Genomic DNA, 20,417 nt, shown 5'->3' on the forward strand with positions numbered 1-20,417 from the left:
ACACAGTCTCATTTATGTCAAAATCACAGCTTTTTACACCTTTTTCTATTCAGTAATAAATCCATAATTCAGAATTGTCCAGACAAATTCACAGGAAGTTTTTTTTTTTGTAAGGTGCATTTTGTATATGTGCAACCCAATGGCCAATGCTCAATGTGTGCTTCGGATCTATTGAGAGACGTATAAATAGATAAAAGATCTGTGAGTTAAAAATAGTATTGTATTCTTGTGGGAGATCACTACATAACTATCTTCATCACCATGGGAACAGGAAATCTGTCTCTCACATTTTCGGCAGTGGCCAAACAACGGCTGAGCTGTTGTCATTGTCAATTTATAAATCATAACAGAATATTGAATGATAATGTTGAAATATGATGATTCATGCTCTTTTGTCTATAATATCAAAATGTCTTAACAATCGGCAAGCAAATTAAAATCTTAACTTTCAAATTTGTAAGCTGCTTGGAGAGCCAACTACTTGTGCATGTAGTCTAGGTTTTATCTAGTATGTATTAATGGATAAGATATGGTATATGGATCATTAGAAGTGTATTCATGATTGCTCCAATTAATGCCATATGAATGTAAACTTTTAGCAGAATACAACTAAACTGCATTAGATCCTAATTTTGGAAACTAGTTCCCCCCCACCATGGTTCTGTAATTATAGCCAACAACACAAATACTGAGTACAGTTTGTACACTCATTACTCCTGCAGCTACCCAATACATCTCTACATGTAACTAAGATGTGGAAATTGAGTAATGTGCATGTATAATGATCATATATTCACATATGATGCGTAAAGCTAGTCCAGATAAGATAAATATGCTCTAATAACATCTTAACATAGATTTATTACAGCACTTTCTGGACCATAACTGCACATTTTTATTGTTGTTGTATTGTGCTGGACAAAGCCCCCTCCTCCTTACTGCTATAATATGGCCTGATAAGACTGTGTATCGACAGGCGGCCTCTACTGCAGGGCTCAAGGATGGACACACACATGGCCTTTTCAGTAGCACGTACTGTATAGAGGCACCTATTTGGCTAAATGAATGATGTCCTGCCATCTGCTGGCTGTAACGTCTCCCTAATGGGAAGTCCCATCTGAGTCAAGACTTGAAGCTTCACTGAAATAATTTGAATGCAAATCAAGTTGACTTTTAGATTGGCACTCAATCGTACAAACAGGAGCTAAGATGTTATCAGCCTATCTATCTCATACTGTACATGTTTAACAGAGGCACTGAAAATTGAATGTCTGTCTTTGTTGCCAACTATTTTAAGTCATGCAAGGTTTTTTTAAGAGCTTAAAATGTTAAAAACATCAGCAGCAAAATCAAATTCCATAGTGAGGCCACATGATGTCTGCACAGGGTCTGGTTGTCTGGGTTGTTATCGGCTCAGATTATACATAAAATTCTCCATTTTAAGCAGCTCATTTGGTTCTTTCGTTGTCATTTATTTTAGATCGAATGAAATACTTAATATTATTTCAAACAAGCAAATATGCGATTTATTAGCCATTCTGCCAAAATGATTATTTATGAGACATGTGGTCCTTTGGTCTTTGAATGGTAAATATGACGGGGAACTTAACACATTTCAAGCCAATACTAGAAGAACAGCTTTAGTAAACAGACTTTGTAGAAGCAGTTAATTTAGGATTTGACCTTTGTAATTCCTACGTCGTAAAATAGTCCAATCAATATGTGTGAACAATAGGCTACTCTAATCTCTGATGGCACTATTATAGAAAACCCTCAGCAGCTCAGTTGACATTGTGGACTCTGCTATCTATTTTGTGCCAGAGAATGTACCTGTATGCCAAATACTTTGTGCTTTTATGGTCAACCCACTTGTCATTCTTCGGATCACTTCCAGATTTCTAATCTTGACGTCATTAAGGGTTAAAGTTCACCACCTTCTGACTTTGAGAGAAATTGTTTCATGTTCACAAATATTGACTGGACAGATATTTCTCTTTGACCTGTCTTGTTTTAATAAGTCAAACACAATATCCATTATATATCACAAAGGTTTGTCTCTGGGTTGATGAGGGTTTTTTTTGTTTTTTTTTAGAAAGATGACAAGGGGGAATAGTGTAATTATGTTATATAAAATTGTGGGACAGATCTCTGCTGGAGTACAAGCAGAAAGCTGTCAGCTTGAAACAGCACGTAGAAATGTCTAAATCTTTGCTAATAGCCCCAAGAGACTATGATGTTCCCTACATCCCACAATACTAACGTTTTGGACAGAGTACAACAGTCGTACAATAATTGTGCAATTTGTGGAGCCTTAGCGGTGGGGTTGAAAATGTACAGTTTGTCCTCAGGGTGGCACTAGAAGAAGGGACATGAGGTTTAATCCTCTTTGGAAAGTTTTATTTCAGTGTGCTTATCAGTTTATGAAATATTTTGTGTATAAGTATATTTTTGGCCTGAAAAGGAAAAAGGTTTTATCTTCAAGTCAGTATGAATGTACTCAGTAAATGTCATACAAATCTGCACATTACTATTTGATGTTTCTTTTGTGCATGTAGAACTCTGTATTATTATTATTATTATTATTATTATTATTATTATTATTATTATTATTATTATTATTATTATTATTATTATTATCATCAATATTATTATTATTCATTTAAATGAATACAACATTATAAAATAAATGACCATATAAATAAATTGTGTAAAACATATGTAAACCGATATATTATAAAATAATTGAACAAAACCATTTCATTTGAAAAGTTGTATGTGTTTTTTTATGGCATAATGCTTTTTTAACACTTATTTCATACTTCACGTTCATGTTTTCAGAATATCATTTTCTATTTCATACTGTTACTTCATATGAGAGTAGTGTTGTCACCAGGTACCAATCACATTCTCCCTGCCTGTGTTAAGCAAGAAAGTTCAACAACTGCTAGCAAATGTAACCGGTTAGCTCCTGTTAGGGTAAGCAACAACAATGACAATCCTATTCTGAATCAATCAACTAGCTGCTGTTCAAAATAAACACAGTGCACAGACTAACCTCTGCTTTTCTTTAGCTTTACATGGCTATACATTCTCTCTTAAAAGCTGGTTTACAAGATGGTTTTAAGAGCTTAGAATTTGATTTAGTTACAAGTGAGGAGCTGGTGTAAAATAACAACACATTCTCACTCCCATCGCGTAAAATACGGATGCTCGGCCATGTGCTTTTGGCGTTGTTATTGACGCGTCACTTTGGACGCTCTGGGTCGGGATGTACATTTACAACTGGCATGCGGCACAAGAACGGGACAGTTAGGTTAAGGGAAAGCGCTTGGGCTTATAAAAGGTACGCGTCCGTGACACGCTGGACAAGAACGGGACAGTTGGGTTTAGGAAAAGATCATGGGTTGGGTTATAGAATGAACGTTTCTGTGACACGCAGGACAAGAACGGGACAAGAACCCCGATCTCCGGGGTGAAAGTCCTGTGTTGGGACTGAGTCGGAATTTCGGACTTTCATACTACTCACTGCCATTGTCGCTCCTAATACTACGTCATCTTAAAGCGCGGCGGAGCTGCTACTCTGCCCAGTGCGTTCCATACACACGCTGAAGAGTGCTTTTTATGTCGTATCTGACGGTGAGAGGCACTGCCCAAGCTTCCATATTTTACGAGTTGGGAGTGAGAATGGGTTGAAAATAAAAACAAGAAATACAAAGTGACATAGAAGCGGAAATAATGGCATTATGAAAGAAAAACACACTCTCTGAAAAGAGATTTTGAAAAAAAAGTCTATAATGGCGCCCAATTGAACTCTGATTTTATTTTTGGCCACTTTGAGGCTCCATACATACATGAGGGAAGCCCCTCGAGGCCTTGTGACATTGGGCTATATAAATAAAATTGACTTGGTTTGAAGGAGGTTTGTGACCATCATCTCATAAAAACTATGTCATGTTGAGTTGGCATGACGTTTTCTTAGAACATGTACAGTACAGTAGATTCTCACAAGGAAGAGACTTTGGTGACCCCGTTACCCTTTCCCAAGAGCCACTATCAGACCACACTGGTCATTGGCCCAGTGTAATGACTGTGAAAGTGACAATTGTAGATTAGTAGGCCTTACTGATGGTCTTCTTGCACTGTGACTATATTTGTCTCCCCCTCTCTTAAACATGCCTTTCTCATGAATTTGTGATCATATCTGAAACTTCCCATTGGTCCTCTCTCACATCAGTGCTAATCCAAATAATTTGATTTTCTTCTTCTTCGTGTCTACTTAGCTACTGCATGAAATTACCTTATTACTGTTGGCTCTCTACTAACATTCTTCTTCACCAAGTTTCCAAGCTGGAATTATTAAGACAGGATGTGTCCTTGTGAGCGAGTCAAAGTGCCTCTTGTGCTCCTCAAACGTTAAGCCCGGACCACTGAGAGTCTGCCAGTTTGTCTTATTACCACAAATCCCTTACAGCATAAAGATAGCACATGGCTTATTAGTTATGTTTGTTCTATTTCACTGACCCCAGGTAACTGGAAGATAATCTTTTTTGGTGAGGCAAAACAAAACAGAACAAATAATTTAACAGAGATATATGTGATAAAACAATCAGCACATACAGTGAAACATTACATATGAGCTTTCTTTTGTTACTGTAAAAGAACAGATACTCAACAGAACAGGTTTTAACTTGTTATACCTATGAGTAGTTGGGTGGGGGGAGTGAAGGTGTTCAATTTCAGTCTCCCTTTCCCTCCCTTATCAGCCTTTGCTTAACACCTCCTGCTGCAGAGAGGTGCTTGTCAGACCGGTTTTCAGGCAGTTGTTGTGTGCAAATCAATGTGTTTTGGGGAAGTCCTCGTAGCCAGAAGTTGAAACTCAAGAAACTGGATTTGGTTCTATAAAAGGTTTAACAGATTGTTGTTGTATGTAACATATCTTATAAGAGAAATGTGGGATTGATTTGAACACATCTCAGGAGCCAGAGGACATTGGATGTGTTTAAGCTCATCACTGCAAGGATAAGACAGCTTACCACAGGTGAGTGTTGCCTTTAACCTCTCTAGTATTTCAAGTCTACACTTATTTTCACTTATTTAAGTTTGAACATTCTTATACATTTTGCTTCAATATGGTTTCATTGTATTACTACTTATGCCATTTTGTGTGGGTAATTTGATTATTTACCATCACTTCAATACTTTGAGACATCTTCAGTTTCTTGCCCCAAACCCTTACGCCTGTTCTTTCTTACAAAATGACATGGGCTGGTGTTTTACAATGCTCTTTACAATTAGTCTTTTAATACTTTACTAAAAGGTTTTGTCAGGTACAAGTTAGTACAAGCTCCTCTTTGAAATGTAAAATATTTAACCATGGCTGCAGCCTGAGGATATCTGCTGTCTCATCACCATGGTGTACCGGCGCGTTTGATGGAAATGTCTGGAATGTGACCTGCTGTCACCTTTGCACAAATGACAAAGATTAAACAAAGTATAGGACCAAAAACTGACAACGGACGTCGATATAAAAAAGGAACATTTCAGCCAACAGACATGTGTTACACTTACTGTATCGTCCAGTAAAGAAGAGCAAATAGATCACCAAAAATAAACTGCCTGACCACATTAGCCAGGAACTCTCAAACAGATAACATCACACAGGCTCACAGCCTTGTCTACCCCCTTTACCCAGAGCCACTGAATCATGCTATGACATCTGAAGGTATTTCACTCATTCTTAATGTCCCGTTAAACAATAATACCAGGAGGTAATAAAATCCAATATGGAGTAAAACAAACTGTTGGCTCTGGGTGTGGCTCTAACAATGCACATGCATAAATAGGCCACTTGTGCGTGGGAGGGCGATACAGGCAGGTAAAGCACCTGGAAACTTGCTTATTGTAGACCAGGAAGGAATCAGTGCCCTACTGCTGCTGTCTGAGAGGTACGGTGGGCATTTATTGTTTTTTCTCTCTGCTTCTTTTTTTTTCTAGTATTTTTTTCATATACATAATACATTATCACATAATTTTGACATTTCATTTCTATCTAAACTCTCTGCAAAGCTACATACATATTTCCTTGATTCTTTTTTTTACTATGACACAAAATACATGTTTTTTAGGGTCTTCTTGTGAAGAACAAACTTCCTTTCATTTTCTTGCTGCTTCCAGTCAATTCAATTGTGAATGCTGTAGTGTGTTATTCTTGGCAAATATAAAATATCAAGATTCATCCAAAATGAATATGTTGGCACGTATTGTCCAAACGCAGCCTCAAGCGGTCAGTATGAGGGGACAAAAAGATGAAGAGTTAAAATATCTTCATTATCTAGAGAATACAGCTGTGTTGCTTATCACTTCCTTTTTCATAAATATAGGTATTCTTTTTGAGGCAAAATCCAGCCTTAAACACAATTCATGTTATTCTTTGCAATACTTAGTTTGGACAGTTTAGGTCAAAACTGATCCACAAAGTCCCGATCGCACGTACTGTGGCAGCCTTCGTTGCCTAGTGTTGATGTGTGAAGGACGTGTAATTTTTATTTTTTAGGTTATATTTTGGGCATTTTAGGCCTTTATGTTCATAGGACAGATGAAGACATGAAAGGGGAGAGAGAGGGGGAATGACATGCAGCAAAGGGCCACAGGTCAGAGTCGAACCCGCGGCTGCTGCGTTGAGGAGTAAACCTCTAAATGGGTGTGTGCTCTACCAGGTGAGCTACCCAGGTGCCCGACGTGTAACTATTTAGCTTTGTCTTGATGGATACATTTTTTTTTTTAAATTACGATTTATATTCCCTTTGTCCATCAGATATTTGCAGCACATCCGGCTATTAAAAATAAGTTTACAATAAATGGTAGCTTTAGTGAGATACCTTTAAAAATGTAGCTTTCCATTTGTGGGCTCTTGGTATACTGTTCTAGTGAAGATGGATATTTTTAGACTAGACTGTCTGGAGGGACTCTGGGTCACATGTCAGGCTGCTGTTGATCTGGGAATAAAAGTAGTTTGGAGTTTTATAGGGTGCACTTCAGCAGGCTTTGCCCAAAAATTTGTCAGAAGTTAGAGGGAAATCCTTCCTACATAAAGTACTTAACACTAAAAGTCAGATGTCTGGTGTCTGTTATCACTCTGCAGCTGTGAGGCTTCAGTGTCTGGACCATGTTCTCCTCTGCTGTCCAGTACAAAAACCAGCACTACTCTGACCTGAAGAGGGATTGCATCAACGACAAGACGCTGTTTGAGGATCCAGAGTTCCCAGCCATCAATGCATCTCTGTATTTTAGGAAACCACCTCCTGGTCGTGTGGAGTGGAAACGGCCAAAGGTGAGTGGCACAAGAGGTAGTCGTGAGTCACTTACATCCATCAGGGAAGGAAATGATTGCTACAAATTAACATAGTCATATTTTATTGTACCAGGTGGCATGTAAATGTAATGATTTGGAAATGGTTTTGACACATTGAGTGCAGAGCTGAAGCTTTGTAGTTAAAGTAAAAAGATCACTGCACCACCACCACCACACTTTAAATCATCTGAATATCAAAGAACTCAGAAAAAGTGTGTAAAGTCCTTCACGTTCACTTTTCTGTTGTAGGAGATATGCAATGAGCCCCGTCTGTTTGTGGATGGCATCAGCTCCCATGACCTGAACCAGGGAATTGTGGGAAACTGCTGGTTTGTTGCTGCCTGCTCCTGTCTGGCTTTGAAGCCAAACCTCTGGAAGAAGGTGAGGTAATTTGGTTTCTTTATTCTGAAAGTGTAAGCTGAGGTGATGGCGTAAGCAAATCACCAAGCAAATATTAATAAGGCTTATGTATTGTAGTTGTGATAGAAAACTGCGGGTACTGCAGCCCTGAGGTAAAGGGTTAGGGTTGGAACATGTAACCAGCAGACAGCTCAGGTAAAGTCAGGACAGAAGGAATTCATCTGAGGGGGGTTCACAAATGATGAACAGCCAAACCAAACTAGGGCTGGTCCGAATACCATTTTTTGAGTTTCGAAGCTTCGGTAGTAATGAGCATCGAATATTCGAAGCTTCGGAGAAAGGGGGCTGAACATATTATTATCTCTAATAAAGGCAGGAATCTCTATGTGTCTGTCTGTTTGTTTGCATTTTGATTATTTTGAGAACCTTTCAACCAAACGACTTCACAAGGGAGTGCAGTGTCGTATTTGGTGCAATATAGATAGACAGGCCAGACGCGTTCAGAATTAATAAACTTTTAATAAACTACAGAACAGCGCGAGCAGGAAGCGGCGCGCCTCACGCGAGCAGGGCTTATATGCCCCCGTTTTTACTGTTCTTCATTAACTGCCGTAGCCTATTCGCAAGTCACGTTATTTTCCATGAAAATTAAGTGCACATTTTTATCACGTGTAAATGGCGGATAAAAGCAGCTCGGTCTACTTACAGAACTCAGGTGATTTCTCAAGCTTGATGTGCTGTTGTGGTAGGCCAGTTTTAAATTGCATATTTGACACTCTGCCTTTGTCTTGTCCTCACTTAATTTAAAGTTCTCCCACACAGATGAAGTCTTCGGCATTTTTGTCTTCTTTTCGCTGAATCGTGACGGTAATGACGTTCAACTCATGGGCGTTTTAACTGGGGCATGTGACGTGACGTCCAAGTAAAATCTCAAAGTCTCCTATATTTCGCAGTAGATTAATTTAGATTGATAATAACGGGTAAAAAGGATAATACATTTTGTTTCTATTATTTTATTTTCCACAATGTCAAAGTAACGCAGCTTAACCCAAAATACAAGCTCAGACATGCACTTCTGTCCATGCAAACTGCGCTGTTCTGCGCTCTAGCCAGAGAATACTCCCGTTGCAGGAACACTTTAGTAGTCCAAGAAGAAGCAAATATATTTATTAAGTATAACGAGGTTGGGTTGTCCATCCTATTAAAATGGCTAGGCTATATAAGAAAATTGTAAAAGAGAGTATTATATTTCGAACATATTCAAGCGCGAATGAGAACCGTTTGGAGGGGGATGCCAGGTTGTGCAAAAAAAACAAAAACAAAAAAAACGAATATTCGAATGTCAAATTTTCAAATCGAATACCAACCCACCGAACGAATATTCGAATATTCGGGTCCAGCCCTAAACCAAACTAGTTCGCCAAATGACTTTTGTCTTAGCTGGTAGATGGTATCATTTAAGCTACAATATTGTACCATTTCCATGCATTCAACATAATGTTGATACTTAAAAATAAAAAATAGGGCAATTTCGACAATAATGGAAGAGGAGAACTTTTTTTCAAAAACGTTTTGTTGGCAAAATGTCACAGGGTTTTCCTATTATATTTCAGAGAACATACACAACGTAACTGATAGAGCCTGTGTGAGTCTTTGGAAGCTATCCAGTGTCACATATTTTAATCTTTAAAAGTAATTTCTGGTTATAAGTTCAGTGCCTCATTCGCAATTTTTTTAATGAACTTAAAGGTCCCATATGTTGCTCATTTTTAGGTTTAGGTTCTGAAACAAGTTTTAGTGTCTTTCTCTTTAAAGGTGCTTACACACCAACAAGACGGCCGTCGGCAGAAAAGGCAGTCGGACTGATAAGTCGGGTCCCCGAGGTCCAAAAAATGCCTCAAAACACACTGAGGCAACGCCGACTTGAGCAAAGTCGGCGAAACGTAATACGTCTCCATAGCAGCAGGCGGCGCTTCTCTGTATTGTTTCTATTAACAGTCTATGATTGTTTCCCAGAAAATGAAAACCGGCAGCTAATTGGATGAACGTGTCACGTGGGTCTTTTTTCTCCGGAAATTCACAGCCAGACTCATGGCGGCTTGTTCAGAATACAATCTCATATTGTACTAAAATAGTTCACCGAAACGTATTTCTGAAAACATTTTAAGCGAGAAATAGGCCATGCAGTTGCTGAATCTGTCTTCATTTCAGATCGACAAAGGTCAGTTTAAAAGATTTTCGTCAGATTTTGAGCGGCTCATCCACTCGCCATTTCCGGGTGAGCCCCGACTGCCCTGTCTCAGCCCAAATGAAGGCCGACGGCTCCTCCGACGGGCGACAGCACGGGACACACCGAACAGACTCGAGTCACCAACCTCACCAGACGGTCCGACGGCCGATAATTGGCTCTGTGTGTCAGCGCCTTTAGGCTCCCTCCCAAAAAAGCCCAGTCTGCTCTGATTGGCCAGCATTTCTGGGTCATTTGCACCTACGCTCTCCGCGTCTCTGCACCCTCATTGCAGCCGGGGAATGACTGTACCAGCACTGTAGCAACACTTTCTACAGTTGTGACATGAAAACATTCAATGTCTGCTTTATAAAAAAATAAATGGAAATCTTCACATAACACTGCAACAGGGAGTTTATGAAATTATATAATGCATAACAAAAGTATACTGCACCCACATTCATCCCTTGTGTAATGTTAAATTTTTTGTATGAAATAAATATCAGCAGCATTTAATGGTACCTGTGTGTGTGTGTGTGTGTGTGTGTGTGTGTGTGTGTGTGTGTGTGTGTGTGTTTCCAGGTTATTCCTGACTATAAGGAGCAGGAGTGGGATCACAAACAACCGGAGCGGTATGCTGGAATCTTCCACTTTCAGTTCTGGGTGTTTGGAGAATGGGTGGATGTGGTGGTAGACGACCTGCTGCCTACAATCAACGGTGAACTCATCTACTGTCACTCGAAAGACAACAACGAATTCTGGAGTGCGCTGCTGGAGAAGGCCTACGCCAAGTCAGTAAACCTAAACATGAATAGATTTGTATTTATTTAGTTAGATCTAATTGATACTATAAAATATAAGCTGATATTATTAATGTGTATGTTAAAATATAATAAATTACACCAAAAAAAACAACCTAAAAATCATATTACTTCTACAAGTACTACTACTTAGACTACTAATAATAACCAAATATTTGCAGTGCATAAATAACAATACAACTAGTGCTGCTTTCTATACATTGTACAAAGGCCATGAAATTTTGAAAATAAGTGTTGTATCATATTATATTGTGTATTGTTGCAGACAAATTATTGACAATATGTTAGTATGCAAAACAAAATGCAAATATGTAGAGTCCATTCTTGTGTTTAACTGTATTATATTTTCATGTCTGAAACACATCCAACTTCAAACTTGTGATTCCCCTGCACTCTCTGTGTCCAGGCTCCATGGCTGCTATGAGTCCCTGGAGGGGGGAAACACCGGAGATGCTGTGGTGGATTTCAGTGGATGTGTGGTTGAAGCCATCAACCTGGAGAAAGAAGCTTTCTACAAGGACCCAAAAAAACAGGACCAGTTGTTTGAGGATCTGCTAAAGGTCTACGACCAGGGAGGAATCATTAGCTGCTCCATTAGGGTTTGTGCTCTTTGTGAATATGTTACTTCTTCAGCTCTATACTTCAGAGATACTGACCAGTTGTTTTTATAATATCATCAGGCACAGCCTCATGAGATTGAACACAAGATGGCAAACGGACTGGTGAAAGGCCACGCATACTCAGTAACTGCAGTGAAGAAAGTGCGTTTGGGTCACGGGCTGCTGGCCTACTTCAAGAATGAAACCATTTCTCTGATCCGCATGAGGAACCCCTGGGGCAAGACAGAGTGGAAGGGAGCCTGGAGTGACAGGTGAGCAGTGCTTCCAGTTCATTATTTTCTCCACTGTTGTAGTTCTGACCAGAGGAAGAGCTCTACGGTGTGCACTCCTACTCATAAGCTCACCACCAGGGTTGTGTATAACTATTCAGATGGTAATTTGCCATATTGTGGTGAAAATAGTGACTGTGTGGAACACACTGAGCACATGGTGGGACAGCAGAGGAGTCAATAATGCTGCAGGAGTGGTCAAGCTTTTCTTTTGTTGTGAAATCTTGTCATATTTGAAATCTAATGTAACCTCTTTAATTTGACTACCGAAACAATGCTTTGTGAAAAAGTAAAATACTAACTTAGCCACATTGTATGACTCAAAAGGTGGATCTTATTAAAGGTGCATTATAACTTTAAAACTATTTGTTTGTATCTATAAGCATTTCATAAGCATTAACCATCTCCATTTGCTTTGCTTGCTGTTTGTCAGCTCTGAGGAATGGTCGAAGGTTGGGGATACGGAGAGGCGCAACCTTGGCATTGTAGTAGAGGATGATGGGGAGTTCTGGTGAGTGATAAGGTTCCTCCAATCGCAACAGTCCACCTGTGGAGTTTATCTCCTCTTTTAGAGTGTATAATGTATTTTCTCTTCACATCCACAGGATGTCATTCACAGACTGGTGCAAGTTCTACGAAGATGCAGATGTTTGCCGTCTTCTCAATACTTCGCTGATCAGTGTCCATAAGACGTGGAACGAGGTTGTGCACTTTGGGAGCTGGACCAAACACGCAGAGCCGCTTTTAAACCGCTGCGGTGGCTGTGCCAACCACAAGTCGACATTCCTACAGAACCCACAGGTACTCTTGAATGGACTCTTCACATCACCTGTGTTCATGCACATGTTTACATATTTATATTCACTCCATTTTAACTTCTTTTACAGTACTTGTTTGATGTTACAAAGGAGGCTGACGAGGTTCTAATCACCTTGCAACAGAAAGACATGAAGATCAACAGACAATTTGGTCAAGGAGAAAATCTAAGCATCGGCTTCGGTGTCTTCAAGGTAACATATGGTGTAACATTTCCACTTACTTTATTTATCTAATGAACAGTTGATAACTGATCTATAAACTGCATGGTGCATGATAAGCAGCAGAATAGTTATTAAACATTTGAAAGGTATGGGAAACTTTGCACAAAGATCATGGCGAGACTCAGATGAGTTCATTACAGAGGAAATGGTCTTCACATGGGACTCAGACATTAGTTAAAGGTCAGTTTATTTGGGGCGAAAACAGAGTCATTTCATCACAATTTGGCTTTTATTTTGGTCAAAGAATTTGGCTTTTATACTCATTTTCTGAGCAAACAGTGAACAGTTTAGTGTTTTACTGGCAGGCAGACATTACTTGATATGGTTTATCAGAACCAAAACAGACTATTTTGACAAGGGGCTAAATCATACATGATTAAACACAACACATGCACATACTTTAGTTGATTGTTTCAAGCTGAAAAACACAGCGGAACCAAACACTGTTAGTGACCATTTCCTTCAAACTCCCAGCAAGGTGCAAAGAGTTCAGTTGCCTGTGTTCTAATACAGTGCTTCTGCAGCCATAATAAAAATCTCATGCATTGTGGAAAAATCTGGTATTTGGTATTACAATATACTGAACAAATGTGAAACCACAACCTCACAAACAACTTAATGTGAGGAGTTTTACAATGGAGATAATTATGTCTGGAACTGCAACATTTATAAAGACAAATACAACTCAATAATGTGTTTCAGTAGAGGTCTTAACTATTATTAAACTGCAAGTCAACGGAATCTGCATCTCTCATGCAGTTGCAAAACTACAATAAACAAAATTGTATCCTACTTGCTGGGATTATATTGTCACATTCAAATGAGGCCATGTAACCGTATGCAGCAAAACTGACATCCCATTTCCTGTAATGTGATTTACTTGCCAGAGATCTGGCTAAGTTCAAACACACTATACACTCTTATCACGCTGACAGAAGTGCTGCCAAAGGGATAGGTTCTGGACAGCAATAAATGCTGATGCCACAAGCAGCATGTGATTAACAATGCAGCACACAGCCTGTTGTGCTGCTTTGAGCCTGAACCTGGATTTAACTCTTGTCATCTGTGGTCATCATGCTGTATCCTCCTCCTTCATCTGATGACACTGTGTCCACATTCTCTGTTTCTTATGTTGTCACCCACTACACTTTGTGTTTTCCTGTTTGAGAAGTATATCAGTTGTAGGACTTTCAGTCATACAGTAACGGGTACTTTTATTGCTATTTATGAACCAAAATACACATTAAAAATATGTATTAGTTGACACCTGAGGGCATCCCAGCAGCTCAGTGAAAGCCTGGAGGAGGACTTTGTTAATCTAAACCTGGCTGTTAACTGCTCAAACAAGGATATGCAGTATAACCTTTTTAAATTTGCCTATTTGACACACCATTCATCTTACCAGTGCTAGAATTATATTACTCTCTGTTTTAATAAAATTGTAATAGAATACAGACTTATGTTATTTGTAATCTATTATTCTACCAACAGGAGGCAGAATAATCTGTGTAGGCAGCAAACAGTAACTTATCACTACTCTAGATGCAGTTTAAAGCCTTATAATTTGGTTTGTGGTTAGATTGACCTCATGTCCACCTCAGTGGAAAATTCACTTTTGCATCTTCCAAAGTACAGCATAGGTACATACAATGCACATTACACAGCACACCATTAAAAACATAAAGAATATGCAGTATACAATATACAATTGTGTAAATGGGCAGGTAGCAGAAATAAGTTATATGAGAGCTTATTAAATTAACAAGTGTTCACAGATGCATTCATTCTGTGTTCAATGCCTGTATGGCTTTCAGTAGGTAAAATTCCTCTGAATTACATTTATTGTAAGTGTATATATTGTATATGATGCACACATTACATTCTACATACATTTTGGGAGCATCACAGTTTTGATCATATTTGGGATATGATGTTTAATCTTTTTTTACCTTATTCTAACAGAATCCAAGTTTCCGATCATCAGTTGTGTCTTGATTTCACCCTCTAAGCCACTTTGTTCTGCACCAAAAAAGAATATTCAAAAACCTTAATCAAGTGCTCAAAAGCCACAGTGTCCTGGTTTCTGTTGGGGTACTCCAGGTAGCCTACCCAGGTGTCTCAAAGCCAGATGTTTACATGTGAAAACACATAACCAGACTAATGGTACACATGTAAACACAATGCATGTAACACTCATTGTTAAAATCACCTGCCAGACTTTATACCTGATGAGTAAAGTCAGCTAACTGTTCAGTGATCTTTAAATGAACACTAAATAAAGCCCAAATGCTTTTCCTTTTCCAGGTGGAACTGAACAGGAAGTATCGGATGCATGACATCCTGACCCAACAATGTGTGAACACATCCACCTACATCAATGCTCGGACAGTGTTTATGAGATGCACGCTCCAACAGGGCCGCTACGTCATCATCCCCACCACCTTTGAGCCTTACAAGCTGGGGGATTACATGATCCGAGTTTTCACCGATGTGGAATCAGGCTGCAGGTACAACTAGATGGAGAGGTGATGTTGAACCAGTGACCGTGTGTGATGTAAATAGCAGCATGACAGGGTTTTATGTTGCCAGACAGAAATGTAACATTCACATAATTATCAGGTCTTAAGAGACATTGCAGTGAAAGCGAGAACACAGCTGTTTAACTAAGCTGTTGAGCTGTGTTCAATTCAGACATTAATAGCTGGACTATATCCAAGGAAAGCACCCAAATGACATGCTTTTCTTGGCCAAATATTCTGTTTTGCCAGATTTTGTTTCTGACGATCTTGTTGGCAGACCTACCACAGGACCAAATCACATACAGGTCATCCAAGTTGGCTAGTCCAACTAATGTGTCTATGAAATAGGATCCTAATGTCACTTCCCATTTCTTCCAATTTGATTATAAAAAGATCTAGGTCAGAGAACCAAGATATAGGAACTCTACTCCTCTCATGGTGCCTAAATTCTCCTCTACTCTAACAGGGAGTTGACAGAGGATAAGCCGAGGGTAAAATGCTGGAGTTCATTCCTTGGATACCCACAAGCTGTGACTCACGTCTACGTCCACGGAGCTGAGGAGCTGCAGAAGCAGGACAATACAGGAGGTTAAAAGGACTTTATACAAGCCAGACTTTTACCCTTAATCTACTAATCAGTGTAATCAGCCTGTAGTCCACCAATATGGTTTGCTAAAATGAACCTCTAATGTATTCATGCAGGTGCAGACCCTTATGTGATTATAAATTGTGAGGGCCGGACGGTTCGATCCACCATCAAGAAGGACACCCTGCAACCAGAGTTTATGACCAGCGCCATTTTCTACAGGAAGAAGCCCAGAAATCCCATAACTGTGGAGGTAAAATGGCATCCCTCTAGTCCTGATGACTGTAATTAATATTGATGACTTGCAGTGCAAAGGGATTGTGGGTCAATGTCCTGTGGAAACCATGTATCTTAAAAATGTCAACTGTCAGACTCAGAAAAACAGCCTAATTTCCAATATCAATAATCAATCAATACCAATAAGCCAATCAATAATCCAATGTGTTTTCCTTTCCAGTCTATTGCAGAATCCTTCAATTTATCTAAAAATCATAAAATTAAAAAAAAAAAAAAAAAAAAAATAGATATATCACTATCAAGTAACGTGTTAAGCTGCTCCTAATACACTTGTTGAAAGTAGATTTTACGCGTGTTCATATTAAAAAATAAGATGCATAATGCTTTTGCAGGTTTTGTTGGTAATGTTTACACTGCAAATCAAACAAACAACATTGTTATCCCAAATTAGTTGAATTAGTTTGCATGGAAACCTGTTGCCTTAAATCGTCTTAAGTTTTTACACAAGGTGAAACTTAACAGGTCAAGTTGTATTAACACAGAGCGGTAAGTCGATGCAGTAGACAAATCAAGTTTACATTAGTAGTCATTACTAAAAAAACATTAGTAAATATACATACAAATACAAGCCATTGCCAAATGAGTTGATACAAAGCTAATCAAGTTGCCTAGAAATCTAGACGCACCCTATCGACAGCAAATGTAATTTGCAGCCAGGGTGTCTAGCAACTCTCTGTGTGCTTGCAAGCTGGAAAAGCCAAACTCCAGCCGGGCCAATCACATTGTGTATATAAAGTCGGTGGGCGGGCTTAACATAATGACGGCAGAGTTACTACGGTTCCGAGTGAATTCCCTGCTACTTCAAAACAAAGACGATAGCTGCTGTCTTTCGAATCAGCTTTCTGATGGTGAGTTCCCAGACCCAACATTTTGATGTGGGTCTGGCTTGTCAGGCTACTAATTAAGACTATCAGCTCCACAAAACTCTCTCTGTATTTCCCAGTATGGCTATGTTCAGAAACGGCTGTCGTCCGGCGACTTTCGCTCGCAGAAAATCGAGTGAAGATAATGACCTTTTCTGAAGACTCCATCATGTTTTTTTAATCCTCTGTGTCCTCCTTGGCTACTAGCAACTGCATGGAGGGGGGGTGGGAGTAGGGATGCAGCGGTTAACCGATTTCACTATTAACCACGCTTTAAAACGTCACGGTTAATTAATCGTAAAGGCTTCGTTACACTGAGTGTTAACTGACTACAAGTTATGTGTAGCAGTTGTGTGCAGTTGTTATTTAACTTCCTGGACAACATCAATGTTCGCGTTTGCGCACACACACACGGCACATCAGACGCCGGGTCCAGTCACCGCGAGTATTGACTGTGAGGGCCAACTTCTTCTTAAGGACAACACTGTTGTTGTCAACTTGGCCTTTGTTTGTGGTGTGACATATTCACCTCTAGTCTCTAATCTTTTCAGATGAATTTAATGATGAATTTGAATGATTAATGATTTGATGATTTATCATTAATCATTTTCAAAACATTCAAAACTGTTAGTGTTATTTCTGTTTCAAGAGGCAGCAATAATTAACACATTAAAATCTAGAGAGTTCATGTAATTTCATACATTAGCAGTAAAATTAATTTATGCATAATAATTGTGATAATCGTGAAACCATGATCATTTTATGATGGTATGACTATAACCGTTGCACCCCTAGGTGGGGGTAGTGCGCAACCACGGAAGGTTTGTATCATGTGGACGCGCAGACAGTTTTGTTGTCATTACTTGAATTCCTCATGGAGGAGACCGAAACTACGCACTAAAAAATATAAAATATCAAACTATTTAGGACATCACTACTCAAGATATATATAAATATTGTTCTTTCTTTATGACATCCTAGTTTTAAAAACAATGTATTCTATACAACTGCTTCAAAGAACATCAGAGGTAACACATACATTGTATTTTCAGTTTCACTCTGCTCTTTTCTTCTAATTGGCTGTAATTGAGAGCACAGGACATTATCTTTGCCTGATGACGTTATTGCAACATAATCAAATCAGAGTCACCAACCCTCTGTCAAAGCCCTGCAGATGATCTGTGGTCATTTTTTAATATTTGGCGGCAAACCTCTTACACACATACTTGACTGTTTTTTCAGGTATGGAACAGCAACGCAGTGAAGGATGAGTTTATGGGCCATGTGGTGTTGTCCGGGTCGGTGAAGGACTCCTCTGGCCCTCAGAGGCTTCAGCTGTTGAAGCGAGGACGGAAAACAGCTGATGAGATGCCCGGTAAAATCAGTCTGAGGATCATCACTTCTACTGAGCTGACCGCCATGTGATCTCGCCATTGAATTGAGAGAGGGCTGGATCTCTTTCATTGCTGAACAATGTGGTGAACATCTTACTTGGCATGTGCCATCATCAAAGCACCAGGCCCGCTGTGGTTCGATCTGTTCTCTAATGCTGGATGTCCAGTGGTGTAGTCTAATGTATTGCAGTGGGTATACTGTACTGTATATATTGGCCAGAATCTGCCTTTGGGGGAGGGGATGCCATATCATAGTGGGGGGTCTGGTTGTCCTCACAGGGAAGTTTTGAGCATCAACGATTTCCTTTCCTGTATTCGGATACACTTTTATGCACCAATTAACGGTGGAAAAACCTTTATTTAGCCTATGTGAAGAAGAAAAAACACAGATAACAATTCAAAATATATCAAAGATTTTATGGAAAGTATGTTGTTGCATGTCATTAGGCAGTTTTAAGTGGGTATATGGAAATCCTGGAGCTTTCTTAGTGGGTATACTGCGTATACCTGTGTACCACGTAGACTACACCACTGTGGATGTCCCTGGTTGTGTGAATTTACATAATTATTTGCACATTGGTGAATTGTTTGCAAAGTTGAGAGGTGAACAGGGCACCATTGTACCGACTGAATGTCAGTTCCTGTCATTTTTATCTAAAGGTTTAATCTTTTGAATGACCCTTATTACTTTTTAAATCATCCCTGTGTAACTTATAAAATATTTTTATATTGGTGTTTTTTGTAAAGTTATTCTTTTTTATGTCCACTATATAGACCGATATGGCAGTAATTTGTCATTCAAGTCTTAACATGCGTTATAATTTTGCCCAAACTTACAGCATGTACAACACATAATGTATCATCTATTTCTATAATTCATAACATGCTCCTTTCTTTTGTCCGTTCATATCATCATGTTTCATTGTCATGATTATTAAGAAAATGCAAGACACTGAATGGCATAAAGAATTATAAGAAATCCAACCTAAGAATCACAATAGACTACAATCATTAGCACAACTCTGGTTTTCTTCTTCTTTTTATTTCAGTCCAGTTCCAAAACTGCAATATTTTGTTTGTTTTTTTTACACTCAAGACACAGCCATGCACAATTCAAAGTTCAAAAAGTCTATTGCTTCAACCACAAATAAAAATAGTTTATCCAAAACCTCATTTCCCCGTCACTCATTTGTCCTTTTTCAAAGATGGGGAAAGGCCTGCTGAGGTATGCCAGATGGATCAGCAGTTTTACAAAGCTAGACAATAATAAGAGTAATAATAATAATAATATGATAATAATTTAAAAAGTAACATTTTTTGTCTTTGTTCCATTCTCTTGATACACATTAATAGAGGAATTTTCACACCACGTGTACAGGTTTACACATTCAGAAGATAGGAATGTACAGGAGCAACCACAGAAAAAGGGGCACGTCAGCAGTGTCTCTTGTCCCGAAATTCACCTTTGTGCTCATAGTTCACAGACCTGTACATGGGGGCAGAGGCCAAACGTCCCAGGAGCCAGCAAAGCTTCCTGTCAGGCAACGCACGAACGCACGCACGCATGCACGCACGCACGCACACACACACACGCACACACGCACACACGCACACACACACGCACACACGCACACACACACACACACACACACACACACACACTAACACTCAGTAGTGGTACTCAGGACAGACTGTGTGGGCCCGCACACAGAGCTGCATTCATCAGCTCTCTGTCCAGATGAAGGAGTGTCCGATAAAGCCCAAACAGGAAAGCCGGATCCAGGACTACCAGCGTGTTAGTTTTTCTCTTTTTTGATTTTCAGGGTGCAAAACATTTATTGATACATACCATAGAGCAACCTGATTATTGTCCTCTTAAGTTACATAATTCTGAAAAAAGGGGTGTTTTCCCGGCATATTTACATACATACATACATATCCTAACCTATTTGAAGATGAGATACAGTGTATAGATTGTTTTACATGCATGGATTCTGTTGCATCCTCCTGTCTAACATCACTCCTTCATCTTCTGTACATTTGCTGTACAATGGAGGTACAACATGACTG

General features: G+C 39.2%; 1 protein-coding gene across 3 annotated transcripts; it reads left to right on the forward strand.

Annotated features, from left to right (window-relative positions):
- Positions 1-4,773: 4,773 nt before the first annotated feature.
- Positions 4,774-19,520, forward strand: LOC116064849 (calpain-5-like). 3 transcript variants are annotated; one of them, XM_036008677.1, is made up of 14 exons: positions 4,774-4,881; positions 4,913-5,038; positions 7,142-7,330; positions 7,601-7,732; positions 10,521-10,729; positions 11,166-11,358; positions 11,440-11,630; positions 12,082-12,159; positions 12,254-12,449; positions 12,536-12,658; positions 14,993-15,195; positions 15,674-15,795; positions 15,910-16,046; positions 18,196-18,588. In XM_036008677.1, the coding sequence occupies exons 3-14, from the start codon at positions 7,166-7,168 to the stop codon at positions 18,376-18,378; spliced, it is 1,932 nt and encodes a 643-aa protein (XP_035864570.1). In that variant the 5' UTR covers positions 4,774-4,881; positions 4,913-5,038; positions 7,142-7,165; the 3' UTR covers positions 18,379-18,588. The 3 variants fall into 3 exon arrangements, 2 of the variants coding, with proteins under 2 accessions (XP_035864570.1, XP_031176019.1); XR_004899138.1 differs by adding an exon at positions 18,881-19,520 and having other exon boundaries at positions 4,797-5,038; positions 18,196-18,476; XM_031320159.2 differs by lacking the exons at positions 4,774-4,881; positions 4,913-5,038 and adding an exon at positions 5,781-5,945.
- Positions 19,521-20,417: the final 897 nt, after the last annotated feature.

This window comes from Sander lucioperca, chromosome 13 (genome assembly GCF_008315115.2).
Source record: "Sander lucioperca isolate FBNREF2018 chromosome 13, SLUC_FBN_1.2, whole genome shotgun sequence".
NCBI classification, from domain to species: Eukaryota; Metazoa; Chordata; class Actinopteri; order Perciformes; family Percidae; genus Sander; species Sander lucioperca.

Bases quoted from the DNA above. Each gene is read 5' to 3' on its own strand.
- LOC116064849 (XM_036008677.1), top strand. From the start codon at position 7,166: ATGTTCTCCTCTGCTGTCCAGTACAAAAACCAGCACTACTCTGACCTG. The intron at 10,730-11,165 runs GTCAGTAAACCT...CTCTGTGTCCAG, and splicing joins CTGGAGAAGGCCTACGCCAA to GCTCCATGGCTGCTATGAGT. The intron at 15,196-15,673 runs GTACAACTAGAT...CTACTCTAACAG, and splicing joins GATGTGGAATCAGGCTGCAG to GGAGTTGACAGAGGATAAGC.